The sequence below is a fragment of the Portunus trituberculatus genome, chromosome 10 (genome assembly GCF_017591435.1).
Source record: "Portunus trituberculatus isolate SZX2019 chromosome 10, ASM1759143v1, whole genome shotgun sequence".
Lineage (NCBI taxonomy): Eukaryota > Metazoa > Arthropoda > Malacostraca > Decapoda > Portunidae > Portunus > Portunus trituberculatus.
Genome location: NC_059264.1, coordinates 6,984,043 through 7,001,582, shown reverse-complemented (window position 1 = coordinate 7,001,582; position 17,540 = coordinate 6,984,043). Strand labels below are relative to the sequence as shown.

Sequence of the window (17,540 nt, the reverse complement as noted above, 5' to 3'; positions counted from 1 at the left end):
GTCTCTGAAATATTTAGGAGAGTACTAAGTAATCAGTAAGTATGGTAGTTACTTCAATAAGAAAATAAAGTCAGTGGATAGAGATAAGTGAAAAAAAATAATAAATAGATAAAAAAAAATTATCTCGAATGCACACTGGCGGCATTTCAAACTTTCAAACGGAGGAGCGAGTGATAGCCTAGCTCGTCACCTTTCTCGGATTTTTTTTTCCTCCTCTTATCAAAATTTTCTGTATCTTCATAACCAGAGCAGCCTGACCAGCTCTCCCTGTCCACCGTGAGTCAGGCTTCTCCATCCATCCTCTTCTTGCAGGAAATAGTGAAGAAAAAGAGGAATAAGATCAAACAATGATACTTTGCTATTGTTAGAATGAGATTGCCTTCGTATATACTCTCTCTCTCTCTCTCTCTCTCTCTCTCTCTCTCTCTCTCTCTCTCTCTCTCTCTCTCCTTCAACAGATCGCACAACAACTATTGACCCCTTGATTATTCCTCCTCCTCCTCCTCCGTGATTATCTTCTACAGAATCTTCATCGTCGGGAGCCTTTTGTTTTCCATACCGCGTAAAGGTACTATGATAGTAGTAGTAGTAGTAGTAGTAGTAGTAGTAGTAGTAGTAGTAGTAGTAGTAGTAGTAGTAATAGTAGTAGTAGTAGTAGTAGTAGTAGTAGTAGTAGTAGTAGTGGTATAAATAGTAATAGTATTAGTAAAATTAGTAACAGTAGTGATAAAAATAGTAGTAGTAGTAGTAGTAGTAATGGCAGTACATAGTAGTAGTAGTAGTAGTAGTAGTACTAGTAGTAGTAAAAATGGTAATACTAGTAGTAGTAGTAGTAGTAGTAGTAGTAGTAGTAGTAGTAGTAGTAGTAGTAGTAAAAAAATGGTAATACTAGTAGTAGTAGTAGTAGTAGTAGTAGTAGTAGAAACAGTAATAGCGATGACATAAACTATTTAACTCACAATCTTCATAGTCAGCATAATGTACAATATGATCATGATTATGGTGATGAAGATAATCATTATTGCCTTGTGAATTCTAATGACACCGCCAGGACTACCACCATTACCACCCCTACCACCGCCACTACCTCCACCATTCCAGAAGTCGTCATGTGGCAGCGGGTGGAAAGGCTCTATAGCAAACGTGGCTGGAAACGAGGCTGCGTGTTGGAGGAAGTAGACGGACAGCTGGTGGTTGCCCGGTGCCGTGGCCTCGCGTCTCCCTCACTCCTATCTCGTCACCGTAAACATCGGAATTATCACCCCACCCGCACACCCTTATGTCGTCTGTCCCAGGTAGGTTATTGCTCTCTCTCTCTCTCTCTCTCTCTCTCTCTCTCTCTTTAAAATTTTTCTTTCTTCTCTTTCTCTTCTATCATATCTGCTATCCCTTTTTCTTTTTCTTTTGGTAGTTGCGTTTTAATCATTCTTGTGTTTTTATCTAGCTTCTAACATTAAGGTTTCGTAAGCGTCTCATTCAAACGTTTCGAAGTCTCGTAAGCTAATCTCGTCTCCTATATTATTTCTTTCAGTTTCTTTTACATGTCTCCATTTCACAGACAATTGATAAGTGATCTGCAGTTCTTATATATAATAAATCTTCACTGTAAGATCATGTTGACTTTGTGTTATAGTCGTAACTTAGGAATTCGAAGCTTCAGTTAATTTCCTTTCCTGTCGCTAGATGGAGGGATCAGTGAACCGGCGACGTCCTTCCTCTCAGTGTGCTTCTAACCTTGAGAGGGAATTTATACGTTGCATCACCGTGCGTTCCAAACCCCTGCAGCGCGGCTTGGAGAAGGATACATCCGTAGACATCTTGGGAGGAAGCTGGGAACGTAGAAGTGACAATAAGAAACGGAAAGAAGACGAGATGCGAAGGATTATTAGAATATCGGTTCCTACCAATCCACGTACGCCAGTACCTGCCAGACAAGCCCATCCAGAGAGGCAGACACATGGCGCCAGAAGAGAGAGTAGGTTGCGTGGGGTGATGGCAAGAAGAGTACTGCTGTTCGACAGAGATCCTATGTGGGGAGTACCTTGGGATTCCGTAAAGACTTGCAGCACCCCTAAAAGTACTGCATCCAGCAGCAACACCTCGCCAAATACCCCAACGAAATCCCCAGCAACCACCCCGGTCATCTTTCGCACCCCTACCAACACCCTGGTCGTTCTCAACTCTCCTACCACCACCCCAAAAAAGTCACACACCCCTACCAAGACCAGAGCCACCAATAGCACCCCAAAAACTCCCCCAACCAGTCCATCATTCAAGGCATTCATAGAGCAGGAGATGGCAACCTTGCCGGACACCTCACCTCTTAAGGCCGTTTTATCGATAGGCAACTTCTGGTCACCCGACGCTTCCCGCTCCCGCGCTGCCTTGGATGACTCCCCTGGAATCCCAAAAGTCAGCTTGACGCCCACCGCCTCCGCGATATCTCCGTGGAAGGGCGCGGGACCTGTTCCGTTTAGTCCTTCTCTGTTTATCGTACAGGCGGCGATGTTGGCTGACGGGCCGCTGAGGACTAATATCTATCGCCAACTACACTGTTATAGGTGAGACACACACACACACACACACACACACACACACACACACACACACACAGGATGTAGTCTTATCTGTTTAAAGTGATTATTTTATGACAATTTAGAGATATGACGTATTAGTTTTCGTAATTCGACTTGTCGTTTTTTTTTATCAATTAGATTATCTTATCCTTCATGACCAATGAAAAAAATAAAAGGACAGTAGATTTTTTGTCCTCGGGTGTCTTAGGAACACCTGCCAGACAAGCTGAGGTAAGCTGCAGATAAATTTCAGTATCTACCTTGACACGATTTTAAGGGTGCATTCCTTATTTTTCTTTTATTTTAGTTGCTATCATCATTGTCATGTTAGCGGCGGCAGGTGTTCTTCACTGATAAGGATTTGTATAATTTCTGAGTTTATATTATCAATTATTTTTACTATTACAGATCAGGAAATACTATTTAGGTTTTATTTATATTTTCACCCAAACTTAGATGTATTGTTTTAATCAAAAATTTTTGGTTTTAATCGTTTTTATTTCAGCAAGAAAATGTGAAACTTAAAAAAAATATAATAATAATAATAATAAATAAACCTTCCACCGACTGCTCCCAGTGGTGTTCCTTTCAAACACGAAAAGGTCCCCAACCCGTCAAGTAAAGTTTAGTTCATGTACCAAGTAACGGAAACCAAAAATCAGAATGGATAAGAACATGTCATTCATTTTCTATGGGAAAGGAATACGCGTGTATTAGGTCATTATTTCCTCCTTTACATCCTGGAAACGGACCAGTATAGGAGTTCTGAGTCGTCCCTTCCAGTTTTTCTCAACCCCCCAGTGTTAACTCTGTACATGGCCCATGTATGGAGTATGCTTCATATGTAAACAGGAGTTCCACGCATACAGCGCTTTTAGAGTGGAATGAAAAGATTTTTTCGCCTTATCAAGTCCTCTCCTCTGATTAACTGTCCTCAACCTCTTTCTCACCGTTGCAATGTTGTATCTCTTGCATCACGCTAAACGCATGACTCACCCGTCACCACCTCCCGGGGCATTGCCACACGAGAATCTTCTATCTCTCATCCCTAATCTGTCCACCTCCCTAATGTAAGAATTAACAAGTATTCCCAATCATTCATTCCTATTTCTGGTAAACTATGGCACTCCCTGCCTGTTTCTACATTTCCACCTTCCTACGACTTGAACTCGTTCAAGGAGGAGGTTTCAAGGCATTCGTCTCGTACATTTGACCCTGTTCCCATACTGTCTTGACCCTGTTCAGGGACCGGCACCTCAGTGGGCCTTTCTTTTAATCGCAATTTTTGTTGCCTTTGGTCGGTTCCACTCCTACATAAAAGAATAAAGATATATATAAAAAAAAACACTTGAATATAACTAGTATTTTTCGTCAGCAGAGCATAAGTTCATATTGAGTCGTTGTTCCTCTGTCCTCTATACTTCCTCCCCACTCAACCATCCCTCTGTATGCAACCCTTCCATCTCTGCCTCGGTCTGCTTGTTTCTCTGCTCACTTATGCCTACAAAGAATAACGCAAGCTGTCCAACCAAAATAATATGCTCATTCTATCTCTGCTGAAAAGTAATTACTGTCAGTCCAGTGGCGGGTAAGGAGCAGCGGTGTTTGACTGTCAGGATTACTCTGCAAATTAGAAGACTGAAGTGTTGCTGTGGTCAATCCAGCCTGCACGTGACCAGACAGACTGAGGGACAGGATATACATTAGGTTGTTTATCACCAGAGATATGATACGAATGTTGTTTAAGCTGTTACAGGTATTACTACAGTTCGAGGAAAAAATAGTATTTTAATGATTTATGTGGAAATACGTACATGTATACGCATTGACATTAATTTCTGGTAATATTACTATTATTTTTTTTTAATCATTATCATTATTGCTATTACTATTATTATTGTTATTATGGTTGTTGTTGTTGTTATTATTATTATTATTATTATTATTATTATTATTATTATTATTATACTATTATTATTATTATTATTGTACTTATCACGACCAGCATTCTTAAAGTACATTTTGAATTCGTTTATTTCATCTCAGAGAGAGAGAGAGAGAGAGAGAGAGAGAGAGAGAGAGAGAGAGAGAGACCTAATAATTAAGCAAAGAAATATCCCATTGCACAAATCACACAACTTTTCTGACAATCCTTTGAATTGTAATAACTTCACGGAACCACTACACAATCATTACTTACCTAAACACCCACACGCTCTCTCTCTCTCTCTCTCTCTCTCTCTCTCTCTCTCTCTCTCTCTCTCACACTGAATCATACACCTATTAATTTCTCTGTTGTAGTTACATTCATGTTGATGGTAGTTACTTATCTATTTATTTATCAAGTTGTTTATCAATTCATCTAACATTTCCTTACTTCCTCGTTCTTTTGTTCATATTTTTAAATTCAACATGAAAGAAGAGGAGAGAGGGTGAGGAGGCAGGGAGTGTGAACAGGAAGGATCGAGGACGACCTTGAAGTGTGGGGAAGATGAAGGGGGAGAGAGACAGAAGAACGAAAGACGCACTGGGGGAAGAGGGAGGGAGTTGGGGGTAAAGGATGAAGGCAGGGAGGGAAAGGAGGAGACGGAGGGAGAGAGATAAACTAATCACTCCATGGTAACTGACGGGAAACTAACGCGTACAGTACTGTTGAGAGGGAGTGGGTGGGGTGAAGGAGATTTATAGAGGCAAACAGTTAGGCAAGAGCAGTCAGCATTTGAACATTGAAGAAGGAGGACGTTGAGAGGAAGACAAGATGAACTGTGAAAAGTGCCATGGCTCGTTCGAGAAGGAAGGAAGGGACCCGCTGCTGCTTCCCTCCTGTGGCCATACTCTCTGTAAAAACTGTTTGCGTCTCTTCATTCAACACAACGGTTTCAAGTGTCCATTCTGCGGGTACGTATGTGTGTGTGTGTGTGTGTGTGTTTGTATTGTAGAGACGAGTCAAGATCGTTATAATTCCTTAAAGATCATTTGTCATATGGTAACTATCTATAGAGCTGGTAAAGAAGTGCATTATGTTGGTTGATTGCTCCGTGAGAAAAGTAAGGTTTTTTTTTACGTTGTCCCCTTGATGTTAATACCGAAACACTACATAATCCCAGGTGTCTGTTTCTTTCGCTGCTTTCTACTCGTTGCGCATGCTTAGGTCGTCTGTGTTCGTCATTTCGGTGATGTTGGGAGGTTAATTGTTTGTCAAGTATTTCCTCGCAGTTGGGATCTTTCATGTCTAGTATACCAGTTTTGTATCTGCTCTTTGCACACACTCTTTTCAACGTTTTATAAATTCATCTATTTGCATGTCCTTTTAACTTGTGTTTTTAGACCAGGGGTTCTCAACCTTTTATCCGTTAAGAACCCTTTGAGTTATAAGACCATCTACTGGAACCCCCAGTTATTTGACATCGAACAGAATTAAAATTTAGTGACTAACACTAACTCAATAAGCAAAGGTATTCTGCAAAGAATGTATCATTAAATCAGCCATCTAAGTACCCCTGGAAATCTCCTTGTGAACCCCTGGGGGTTCGCGAACCCCAGATTGAGAACCCCTGTTTTAGACGATCCAATACAACTACCTACTGCATATCCGAGTGTTGCGCTAAGATATGAAGTTATTTTCTTTGGTAATTTCCGATGTTGTATCTAAATACTTTCCTCACATTTGCCAACAAGTGATGCGTGTTCCTTACTTTGCCATTTATGATCTTTGGTGATAATCTGTTATATTACTTAACTAAATCACTCGACACATATTTCAAAACACTCGGGATATCGGTCTGTAACTCGTGTGCGTGCATGCTCCTTCCTGCCTGACTGACTGTGTGTGCGACTGTGCGTGTGTGTTGAGTAAGCAGTCAGTGTGTCCGGTTGTCTGTCCTTCGTTTGTTTGTTTGTATTTTGATATAATTGACCCTACTTGGGTCTCTCTCTCTCTCTCTCTCTCTCTCTCTCTCTCTCTCTCTCTCTCTCTCTCTCGTAATGCATTTTACTGTTATATACTTCATTTAGAAAGGTTTCGGTACATTCTTTCTTATTTTGCTGTGTGTGTGTGTGTGTGTGTGTGTGTGTGTGTGTATGTATGTATGTATGTGTGTGTGTGTGTGTGTGTGTGTGTGTGTGTGTGTGTGTGTGTGTGTGTGTGTGTGTCGCACGTGATGTGATAAGATAGATTTCTATTGATTGGTAATGAAGAAAAAACATCTGTTTAAAATGTTGAATGACTAATTACTCTCTCTCTCTCTCTCTCTCTCTCTCTAGGAAGAAACAGCCTTCAAACCTGAAAATAGAAGACTTACTCCCGAATTATGCCCTTCTTCAGATGATGGAGAGCATGAATGTAAGTGTGTAGCAGAGAGAGAGAGAGAGAGAGAGAGAGAGAGAATGTGAAAATGATGATAACCAGATAGAAATGAAGAAGCAAGTAATAGATTTTACACACACACACACACACACAGAGAGAGAGAGAGAGAGAGAGAGAGAGAGAGAGAGAGAGATTGCTCATTCTTCCTTACTCAACACTGTCAACAGGATGAGAATGGACGTAATGGAAGGAAGAAGGACAGACACAGATCGAGGGGGAGGGCGGCGGAAGGCAAGGAGCGGAGCAGGGAGAGGAGCGTGATCAAGGGCACTGAAACCGAGTGTGTGGAGCATGAGGGGGTGCGGCTCATGTACTGGTGTGGCCCATGTGGCGTGGCGGCCTGTGGTGAGTGTGTGGTGGAGAAGCACACAGGTGGGGGCGGCGGTGAAGGCAGAAGGCACCAAACTGTGAGGATTGATGCTGCGCTGAAGATGAGGAGGAGTGAGTTGCAAGAGCATGTCATTATGCTGATGAACACTCTGGGTAAGTGTGTGTGTGTGTGTGTTACTTGAATTGTAGATTTTAAGATATTCTATTTTTGGATAATATTTTGGGATCTCTTTCATGTCATACGGCTTTCTTTATACTGCATATTTTGTAGTTTTCTTATAGGTTTTTGCCAGAGTATTGTTCATCTTACCATACAGATCATTGTTATTCATCAGTGCACGCTGTTCTTTTCTGTATCGTTTAAAGGGGAAGAAAAGAGTAAAATTACTATCTTACACCATGCTCTCATATCAGGATGAAGCTTTTTTGAAGTAGTTTTCGACTTATGAATTAATCTACACTTCATTTCCGTCGCAAATTAATAGGGGAAGGTGGGGTAAGACGAACCACTTAAAGTATTGAATCTAGAAACCACACTGATATGATTTTTTGGGGTTTGTGGTAGTCCTTTGTTATGTTATCTTCGAAGTCCACACCCCGGTTCTCTCTCTCTCTCTCTCTCTCTCTCTCTCTCATTGACACTGATTCAAAGAGACAAGCAGAGAAGAAAAGTATATACCTTGCCAAATCATGCACGCGCACACTTTTCTCTCCTCTCACCCGCTCACTGACTCTCATGAATTCCAGAGTCAGCGGAGAAGAAACATAGAAACCTTACCAAGTCATCTCCTTTCATCACTGCTGCCAAGAAGTTGCAGACCGAAGTGACAGCGGTGATGGGGAAGATAAGAGTGGTGCTGTCCCTCCTGGCGCGCCTGATCCAGGAGGGCGAGGAGGGCGACGCGGGACTCCAGCACCTGCGAGGGGAGCTGGATGAACTGATTCAAAAAACGCCACCATCTGGGTCCACCACGGGGAATGTTGCGGAGATCATGGCTTTATTGGTGTGTGTGTGTGTGTGTGTGTGTGTGTGTGTGTGTTTTTACCTACTAGTTGTATTAGTACCTGGACAAGACAAGCGCACACTAATTCGAGCGTCTGCGCAACCAATCTTTCTTCCCCCACCCAAAAAAAAAAATCCCCAGATTGATGACCCCTGGTTGATATTATGGTATATTAGGCTATGCTATTTTCGCCGCAAATCTTGTAGGATAGCTTAGGTTCTTCTCCACATCTTTTTACAACATTCCTTTCAGATTTTCTCTCCTTCCTCCTCACTCCTTATTCTAATACTGCGTCCTTAATTTCCTCCAAGCAACATTCTTTCTCTTAGCTTTCACGCATGTAGTGTTGTACCATGTGCTCTCTTTAACTCTGTATACTAAAACGTACCTCCTTACTTCCTCACTGTACTTATCTAGGAAGATTTCATACTTCTCTTTGAGTTGACTTGCCTAATGTTTTTTTTTTTTTTTTTATTTATACTACCAAAATATTTACTTAATCCTTCAAAATTTGTCATGGCGTGATTCAATCTTCCTTGTGTCCCTCATCCCATCTCAAAATTTCCTGATCCTCCAATTCAACTTCTAGGACTACATGATCACTTTTTCCCATTGGGCTATGTTATTTGATTGTTGGACAAGATCCAACACTGATGGTTCTTCTTCCCTTTTATACCTTGTATATTTCTTCACTCATTGGTTGTAGCACTTCTTCCCCCCCATTGTCTGGTGTAACTATTTAATTTCATTCCCTTCTAATTAACACGTTTGCAGTTTAGATCCCCCCACAAGTAGTACTTTTCTGTCAGTTCTTAGCATATTGTCCAAGCACTTCAACACTTCATTTCATATTTCCTTGTGTACCTTAAGTTTCCATGAATTAGTCTTTGGTGACACATATGTAACTATGATCTTCCTCATTTCCCTCCCACTGGTCCTAATTGTTATACTTAAAACCTAAGCCAGTCCATCTCTATACTGTACTTTTTCCATGTATATATCCTCTCGTACCATTATCATTACTCCTCTTCCTGTTTTTCTCCCTTGTCTCTCCTCCAAATATTATAATGTCCCTGTTCTTTAAGATTTACTTGAATGTCTTCACTTAATTTTGTTTCTATTATACATACCACATCCGCTCCTTTTTCCAATATATAAAATCTCACTTCCAACATTCCTGATATAAACCCATCTATGTTTGTATACTTGACTCATGTTTTCCTTTCCCTTCTCGAATATACATTTCCTCAGCCTCATGTCTTGCACTTTCCAGTATAATTTCTTCTCATTCTCTGTCCTCTCTCTTTTTGTTTATTTCCTTAGCTTCAGTTCTTAGTTCTCACTTTTCCCTTTCATCCTGGTTCATATCTCGTATCTCTCTTTATCCAAATAGTTTTCTCTTTTTTTCCCTTTCTTCCTGGTTCATATTTCACCTCTCTCCTTAACCAAATGTTATTAGATTCTGTCTTTCCAGTTCTCACTAATTTTTCTTCTACCCTTATTTGTGATCTCATTTTAACTTTTAGTGGTCTTTCAGTCCCCTCACTTTATTTTACAAGTCTATTTATTTCTTATTTATTTTTCTAGACTGTTCTTCATCCTGAATCACTGAGATAATTTGCTTAACCATCTCTTTCTTCTCCTTTTCCTTCACAAATTTCACTGGGTTTTCTTCCCTTGTAGTCCATATATAATCAGACATACATTTCTTTTTATCTACTGTGTCTCTCACTAACTCTTCCTTTTCTTTAATCACTTGTACAACTGTGTCCTTCGTTTTTTTTTCTCATTTGTTGTTTAACAACCTCTGCAAAGTTCACTTTTCATCCTCTTGTTCTTTCCAGACCTTCTTCCACTCCCCAAGCTTTGTTTCACTTACCATTAGTCTACCTTCTCCTTTAGCCCTTGCAGCACCTCTTCATAGTCCTTACACTTGTCCTTAAGGGCACTGTTTTCCTTTTTTTTATTTCATCCAAAGTTTCCTTTGTCATTGTTCACCTTAACCGTATTCTCTAATTTATCACATTTCTCTCTCATTTCTGTTTTCTGCAAACAACTGACTCTGCTTCTCAAATATCCCGGCAATCATCTCCCCCAGACACCCTATTTCTTTTTCTGCTGTTACCATCCTTAGTACAATACATTAACGACAGCACCATCTATATTCCCATCCTCTTCCATTACTTTTATTTTTTTTTGTCTCAACACAAGCAATTCAATATGAATTCGGAGACAGGATCGCTAGCCTAGCTCTCTCCCCATGTAATACATCACAAGGTCTGCTGGGTTAATAGTTGGCAGTGTATCCAGTGCTGCAGCTGTGTTTACACGTCCGCCTTGTATGAGGTCACCGCTGTGTGTGTGTGCGCGCGCGCATGTGAGCGAGCGTGTGTGAAGTAAAGGAAGCATTTATTATAATATGAAAGATGTTGCTAATGTAAAGGAAGCATTTATTATAATATGAAAGATGTTGCTAATATATACATGAGTGTATTTGAGAGATATTGATGGGATATGAGAATGCAAGCACCACCACCACTATCACCAGTAAAGAGTCCTTCCCCTTGCACACAGAAACACCTGAAGCGCATCGAGGAATTCCGTGATGGCCCTGTAGCCAAGTTGTTGAAGGAGGTGGAGGCATCGAGCAGAGAGGACTGGATGATCTTTCTTAGCATTGCTTCTGCCAACAATGCTGTTCTAAATAATAAAGCTATTGTTCTTTGTAAGCAGGTGTGTATTAGGTAGATTTGTTGGCTGGTTTGAGTGTTATATCTGTTCTTTACTTTTGTTCTTCCATAGACTTTGTTGCACATTCACTTGACTTCATCTTCTGTTATTCTTGTATTGCTTGTGTGTCTCGAAAGATTGAATTTTTAACCCTTGCTTTGGGATGTAATTTCATGCTGTGTCATCTTGATGACAGAGTGAGAGAGCACCCAATCAAGTCTGTGTATACACTTTGTGCATGAAAAAATTTTTCTAGCTTGTTTTCATTCACAATTGTTTCTCACATGTCCTTACGATGACTGAGAAAGGAAAAGTGTGTGTGTGTGTGTGTATGTGTGTGTGTGTGTATTCACCTAGTTGTAATTTTACAGGGCCTGGGTATCATACTCGTGTGGCCCTGTCTCCATATCTACACATATCCAACTTTCCTTTAAAACTATGCACACTCCTCGCTGACACCACCTCCTCACTCAAACTATTCCACACCTCCACACATCTCTGTGGGAAACTATATTTCTTCACATCCTTCAAGCATATTCCCTTGGCTATCTTTTTACTATGCGATCTCGTAGTTCTATTTAAATTTTCCTCTCTCAACATCATTTGCTCATTATCCACTTCATCCAGTCCGTTCAACAGTTTATAAACCTGTATTAAATCTCCTCTTTCTCTTCTTTGTTCCAAGGTAAGCAAATTCATTTCTTTTAATCTCTCCTCATAGGTCATTTCTGCCAATTCCGGAACCATTTTTGTTGCCATTCTCTGCAATCTCTCCAACTTCCTTATATGCTTCTTTTTATAAGGGGACCAAACCACTCCAGCATATTCCAATCTTGGTCTAATTACCGTACTAATTAATTTCTTCATCATATCTTTATCCATATAATGAAAGGCTAATCCAATATTTCTAATCAAATTATGTTTCTCCAAATATCTTGTCAATATGAGCCTCAAACTGCCCATGGTCTTGTATTATCACTCCCAAATCCTTTTCCTTTTCCACCTTTTTCAACACTACTCCTTCACCCATCTTATATGACCCTCTTGGCCATCTTCCACTCTTCCCCATCTCCATCACATGACTTTTGCTCAGATTAAATTCCATCTCCCACCTCTTGCTCCACTCCCAAATCTTATCCAGATCTGCCTGTAAAATTTCACAATCTTCTTCACTCTTCACACACCTACACAACTTCGCATCATCCGCAAACAAATTAATATAACTGTTTACTCCCTCTGGCATATCATTAATATAGACAAGGAAAAGTATTGGTGCCAGCACTGAACCTTGTGGGACTCCACTCTCCACCACCAACCAGTCCGACTTTGCATCCCTTATTACCGTTCTCATCTCCCTCCATCTCAAGTAGTTTTCCATCCACTTTAACACTTTTCCTTCAGTCCTCCATAAATCTCTAATTTCCATAGCAGTCTCATGTGAGGTACCTTGTCAAAAGCTTTTTTTAAATCCAAATATACACAGTCCATCCATCCCTCTCTCTTGTATTTTGTCAACCACTCTTGAATAAAAGCTCAGTAGATTTGTTACACATGACCTCCCTTTCCTAAAGCCAAATTGATGATCCGATAATAACTTATGATCCTCCAGGAACCGTATCCAATATTTCTTTATCACCCTCTCACAAATCTTACCGACCACACTTGTTAGAGACACAGGTCTATAGTTAAGAGGCTCTTCCTTACTGCCTCCCTTATAAATGGGCACCACTTCAGCTCTTTTCCACTCTACTGGTACTTCCCGGTTTCTAATGAGCACCTTATAATATCATATAATGGATCAATCAATTCTTCTCTACATCCTTCAATAATTTTCCTGAAACTTCATCTGGTCCCATCGCTTTATCATCTTTAAGTTCCTCCAACATTTTATATAACTCCTTTTTAGGTATCTTAATGTCATCCATGTACACATTTCCTTCTACATTCTGAGGCTTTACAAACATTGTTTCTTTAGTAAATACTTGTTGAAACCTATTATTTAGCAATTCCGCGATATTCTTAGGGTCATCTACTATCCCTTGCTCTCCTTTTAATCTTTCAATGGACTCTCTTTTTAAGTTTACCATTTATGAACCTGTAAAACAATTTTGGATGTTCCTTACTCTTGTCTTGTGTGTGTGTGTGTGTGTGTGTGTGTGTGTGTGTGTGTGTGTGTGTGCGTGCACGCGTTTTACCTAACATTCACCCTTGCAGCTTGCTTTGTGTGGTGGTGGGTATCGCTTGGATGTGGTGGGTGGTGGCGGCCTGCTAGGGAGCCTCACTTGGGAGCAGCAGAAGTTTCATCTGCACTGCCTTCGTCTGCCCTCAGGGCCTCGCAGATCCAACTCAGACTTAGCACGTTGCCACGCTCTCAAGGTAAGTACAAGGCGCGTGCACACACACACACACACACGCCCGGTAGCTCAGTGGTTAGAGCGCTGGCTTCACAAGCCAGAGGACCCGGGTTCGATTCCCCAGCCGGGTGGAGATATTTGGGTGTCTCCTTTCACGTGTAGCCCCTGTTCACCTAGCAGTGAGTAGGTACGGGATGTAAATCGAGGAGTTGTGACCTTGTTGTCCCGGTGTGTGGTGTGTGCCTGGTCTCAGGCCTATCCCAAGATCGGAAATAATGAGCTCTGAGCTCGTTCCGTAGGGTAACGTCTGGCTGTCTCATCAGAGACTGCAGCAGATCAAACAGTGAAACACACACACACACACACACACACACACAACACACGGTAGCTCAGTGTTTAGAACGCTGGCTTCACAAGCCAGAGGACCGGGGTTCGATTCCCCGGCCGGGTGGAGATATTTGAGTCTCTCCTTTCACGTGTAGCCCCTGTTCACCTAGCAGTGAGTAGGTACGGGATGTAAATCGAGGAGTTGTGACCTTGTTGTCCCGGTGTGTGGTGTGTGCCTGGTCTCAGACCTATCCGAAGATCGGATATAATGAGCTCTGAGCTCGTTCCGTAGGGTAACGTCTGGCTGTCTCGTCAGAGACTGCAGCAGATCAAACAGTGAAACACACACACACACTTATCTACTACTATAAAATGAGCAGAAGTAACTATATCAGTATTTGTATAGTCATGTAAAAAAAAGTTGTCCTCTTCTCTCACTTTCTAGATTACTTCAGTAATAAGGTGGAGTTTACATCTTTATTTTCTTTCCTGCTCCATCGTGTCCTCCCCTTATGTCAGATTGGTCAGTGAGGAACAGTTATCATAATCCAATTATTAAATCAAATGTTCATATTTTTCTTTACTGGTTTGGGTGGTAATTCTTAAGTCTCTTTCAAATATTTAGTCATGTATAATTTCTTACCTTCTTTTCCTCCATACACCATCCCAAGGCCTTTTATAATCTTGTATGGTTTTCTTCCAATCCCCTTTAAATATGATGTTCTTTGGAGTATCTATAACCTCCATCACTAATAATTTCCTCATCAACTCCTGATTTCAGTGGCAGGTCTTGGAAACACAGATGGAGGAAGTGAAGCAAGTGTTCCTGGACTTGGTGTGGGGAGGACCAGGCCAGGTGCGGCAGGGAAAGAAAGGCTCTACTTCAAACTCTGCCGGTCTGACTCCACCTCTGAGGCATCCTGCTGCCGCTTCCTCCATCAAGTGATGGGCGATGAGAACAACAGTGATGGCAACAACTCCCTCCTTGGCCCTCTTCCCAGGAATATTGTATGTGTGTTGTTTCTTGTTTTTGTTTGTTCTTCATGAAGTACAGTTTATGATGTAATGACCTGAATCTACCCCTTCTCAGGTAGAATCTCTACCCTCTTCCCAGGAAAATTGTATGTTTGTTGTTGTTTGTTTGTTTTCATGAAGTATGTTGTATAATGACCTGAATCTACCCATTCTCAGTAACTGCTTCACCTGGGCCAGTTTTCCCCCTATACTTTTTACTTCCACAATTTAGTATGGGGCTGTACTTCATGCTTACTGGGGCCTATAGCTTTCTATATCAGCCGTAATTCAGGTTGACTTCTACAACACCTTGAGTCCTGTTTATCCCATCCCACACCAACGGGGGAGGAATCTTAAGGGCATGCTGCTGTTGATTTGAAAAATTTATTGGAAAAAAAAAAAAAAAAGTTATAGGATTTGTGACTTGAATTTTTCAGAATATTATCAGCAACCAGTATGAATGTGAATATGAATATGAATGAATGCATAGAGTTGCATTCAAAATTTTGTACATGCCTTACTTCATTTTTTTTTTTTTTAATGTGCTTTGGCACGGACATATTGAAAGATGCTTAAAGGAACGTAAGGATTTTTTTTCTCTCTCTCTCTCTCTCTCAATTTAACCACACCTCATGAGATATGATCTTTTAAAATTTTTGCATTTCATGAAGTCATCAGAACAGCATATAAAGCTGTTATTTTACTTCATTAAAAAGTTTCTAATCACTTTAGGGAAAAGCAGATCTGACAAAATGTTATCCCAATCCTTGTCAAAAAGAAAGCAAGAGAGCCTGCAAGCAGGAATGACATAACTTCTCCCCTTGCCTTTCTCTGTTGCATTGGGTTGCTGTATGGCATGGCAGGAAGAAGGCGCATGGCAGGAAGAAGGCGAGTGATTTGAGGGGTGGAGCCTCTCCACAGAGACCAATACATATTGGTGGTAAAATGACGTGGAAAAAGACAGTATAACAAAATGCTTATTGTTTATTGCAACACGCCCAGCCCACCTTGTGGCGTACGACACTCATGTCCCTTTTAAACGCGTCAGAATGAGTGTTGCCATACGCATATGACCATGATTCATATACCATATAAATTCTGAATTTTTTTCCTACAATAATCTGGGAATTTAAAAAGATTTTTTGTCATAATTTACTAAATCTCAACTGCAGCATGCCCTAATATCACATAAAAATACCCTTTGTTTGAAATTAACAATCAACGAAATTTTTGAACAAACTACCTGTATTTCACGAGGATTGTAAAGTGATGTGAACTACCACCCTCTTGTGAAGAACAAATAGACAAACCACACTCGTTCACTGAGAATAAAGGAGAAGGTGCTGCTCTCGCTCACTCTCGGTGGTCAGAAAGAGGAGGAGAGGGACAAGACACATCCTACTTGGTGTCTGTCCAACAAAAATAAATAAGCACAACTTGTCATCCCCTCATGGATGCACTAATATATACTGGACAACTCAAACCACACTAAGCCCTTGCTCCACTTCTATGCAACACAGGTATGTCAAAATGAAATAATAACTAAGAGGGTGATTCAGATCAAAGAATAACACTTCATTGAAGAATAAGAACTTAATGTGGCGTGATGGTCTCTTATCAATCACATGGTAGCTAGATGTCTCATCAGCCCCTGTCCCCCCAAGCTTGGCAAATAGGCTTTGGCAATAGGCTTTTCTCCTTTCTAATTCTTTCATAAAGCAAAATGTAGCTCATAACAATGGACATCTTGATTGCATCACTTATTTTTAGTAATGAATATTATGTTGACTAGCTTATACTTGCAAGGACATTTTTAGCATCACAGACTAAATCCATATCTACAACACTATTGGCAATGGTTGCTGAGTGAGTTTCTCTTGCTTCCAAAGAAGTATTCCCACATGAGGTGCAAAGCCTTTATTTTTTAGTAAAGCACGTAAAAATTGGCCTGGGTCTGCCTGTGATGTCTATTCCAAGCAGCTTGAGAAGTGGTTCAGTTGCACAGTTAAGGTCATTCAGCAGACAGTAAGTAGTTCATTTACAGTAGTAACACTGACAACTAACTACATAGATCTGAGGAAACCTTAAGTGATGTACACCACCTACCAGTCAGACAGTGTTTGGTGTTTCGCTGAAGTGCACTCACGTTTGCCCATCGTTTCCTTCCTTCTGAGGTCATCTTGGCACTTGCCACTTACCCTTCCCAGCTTGTGTATTGCAACAAGATATGGTAACAGTGCTACCCATTGTGCAGTGCCTGATAGTGTGAACACAGCCTTTTTTTTATTTTTTACTTGTAATTTGACACATTTTTGTCATTTGATAAATAGACATGGTTAATTCTCTGGTGTAATATTTATTTTCTATATTTATTCATTTTTATTTTTCAATTAATGGGCTAGTCATTTATAGTTTTGTCACTAATACACTGATTAACTTTTCTTTATTAATTTCTGCTTTGCACCATTTCCTTCATGATGAGTGAATACCACACATCTGCTTTCAATTAACTTTCCGTGTCCCTCTCACAGCTGGAGGCACTGGGCCGGGCCATCCTGCTTGGCACACACACCCAAAAAGAAGGCACTGAAAGTAAGAGTAAAGGTGCTGCAGGAGAGCAGCCTACAGCAGACTCCCATCCCACTGCCAGTGCTGCAGCTGCAGTCATTGTTGATGGTTAGTAAAGAGTAGTTACTGCCCAAAAATCATTATTCCTAAATTATCTTTTGGAAGCAACTATCTCCTATTCACATCTGCCATTCATCTTTAACTGTCAGTGAGAGTTTTCTGACCATGGATTGGAATACACAGACAGAGAAGAAATGTAGATTGGTATACT

General features: G+C 40.7%; 2 protein-coding genes across 2 annotated transcripts; both read left to right on the top strand.

Moving 5' to 3' along the window:
- The first annotated feature begins 28 nt into the window (after nucleotides 1–28).
- Nucleotides 29–3,508, top strand: LOC123501894 (ras guanine nucleotide exchange factor R-like). The gene is made up of 3 exons (XM_045250946.1): nucleotides 29–568; nucleotides 1,102–1,295; nucleotides 1,684–3,508. Exons 2-3 carry the CDS (start codon nucleotides 1,110–1,112, stop codon nucleotides 2,563–2,565), a joined length of 1,068 nt encoding a protein of 355 aa, XP_045106881.1. The 5' UTR covers nucleotides 29–568; nucleotides 1,102–1,109; the 3' UTR covers nucleotides 2,566–3,508.
- Nucleotides 3,509–5,153: 1,645 nt separating this feature from the next.
- LOC123501890 (tripartite motif-containing protein 3-like) lies at nucleotides 5,154–17,373 on the top strand. The gene is made up of 8 exons (XM_045250943.1): nucleotides 5,154–5,474; nucleotides 6,840–6,918; nucleotides 7,110–7,425; nucleotides 8,020–8,276; nucleotides 10,851–11,009; nucleotides 13,221–13,382; nucleotides 14,469–14,695; nucleotides 17,233–17,373. Exons 1-7 carry the CDS (start codon nucleotides 5,335–5,337, stop codon nucleotides 14,631–14,633), a joined length of 1,278 nt encoding a protein of 425 aa, XP_045106878.1. The 5' UTR covers nucleotides 5,154–5,334; the 3' UTR covers nucleotides 14,634–14,695; nucleotides 17,233–17,373.
- Nucleotides 17,374–17,540: the final 167 nt, after the last annotated feature.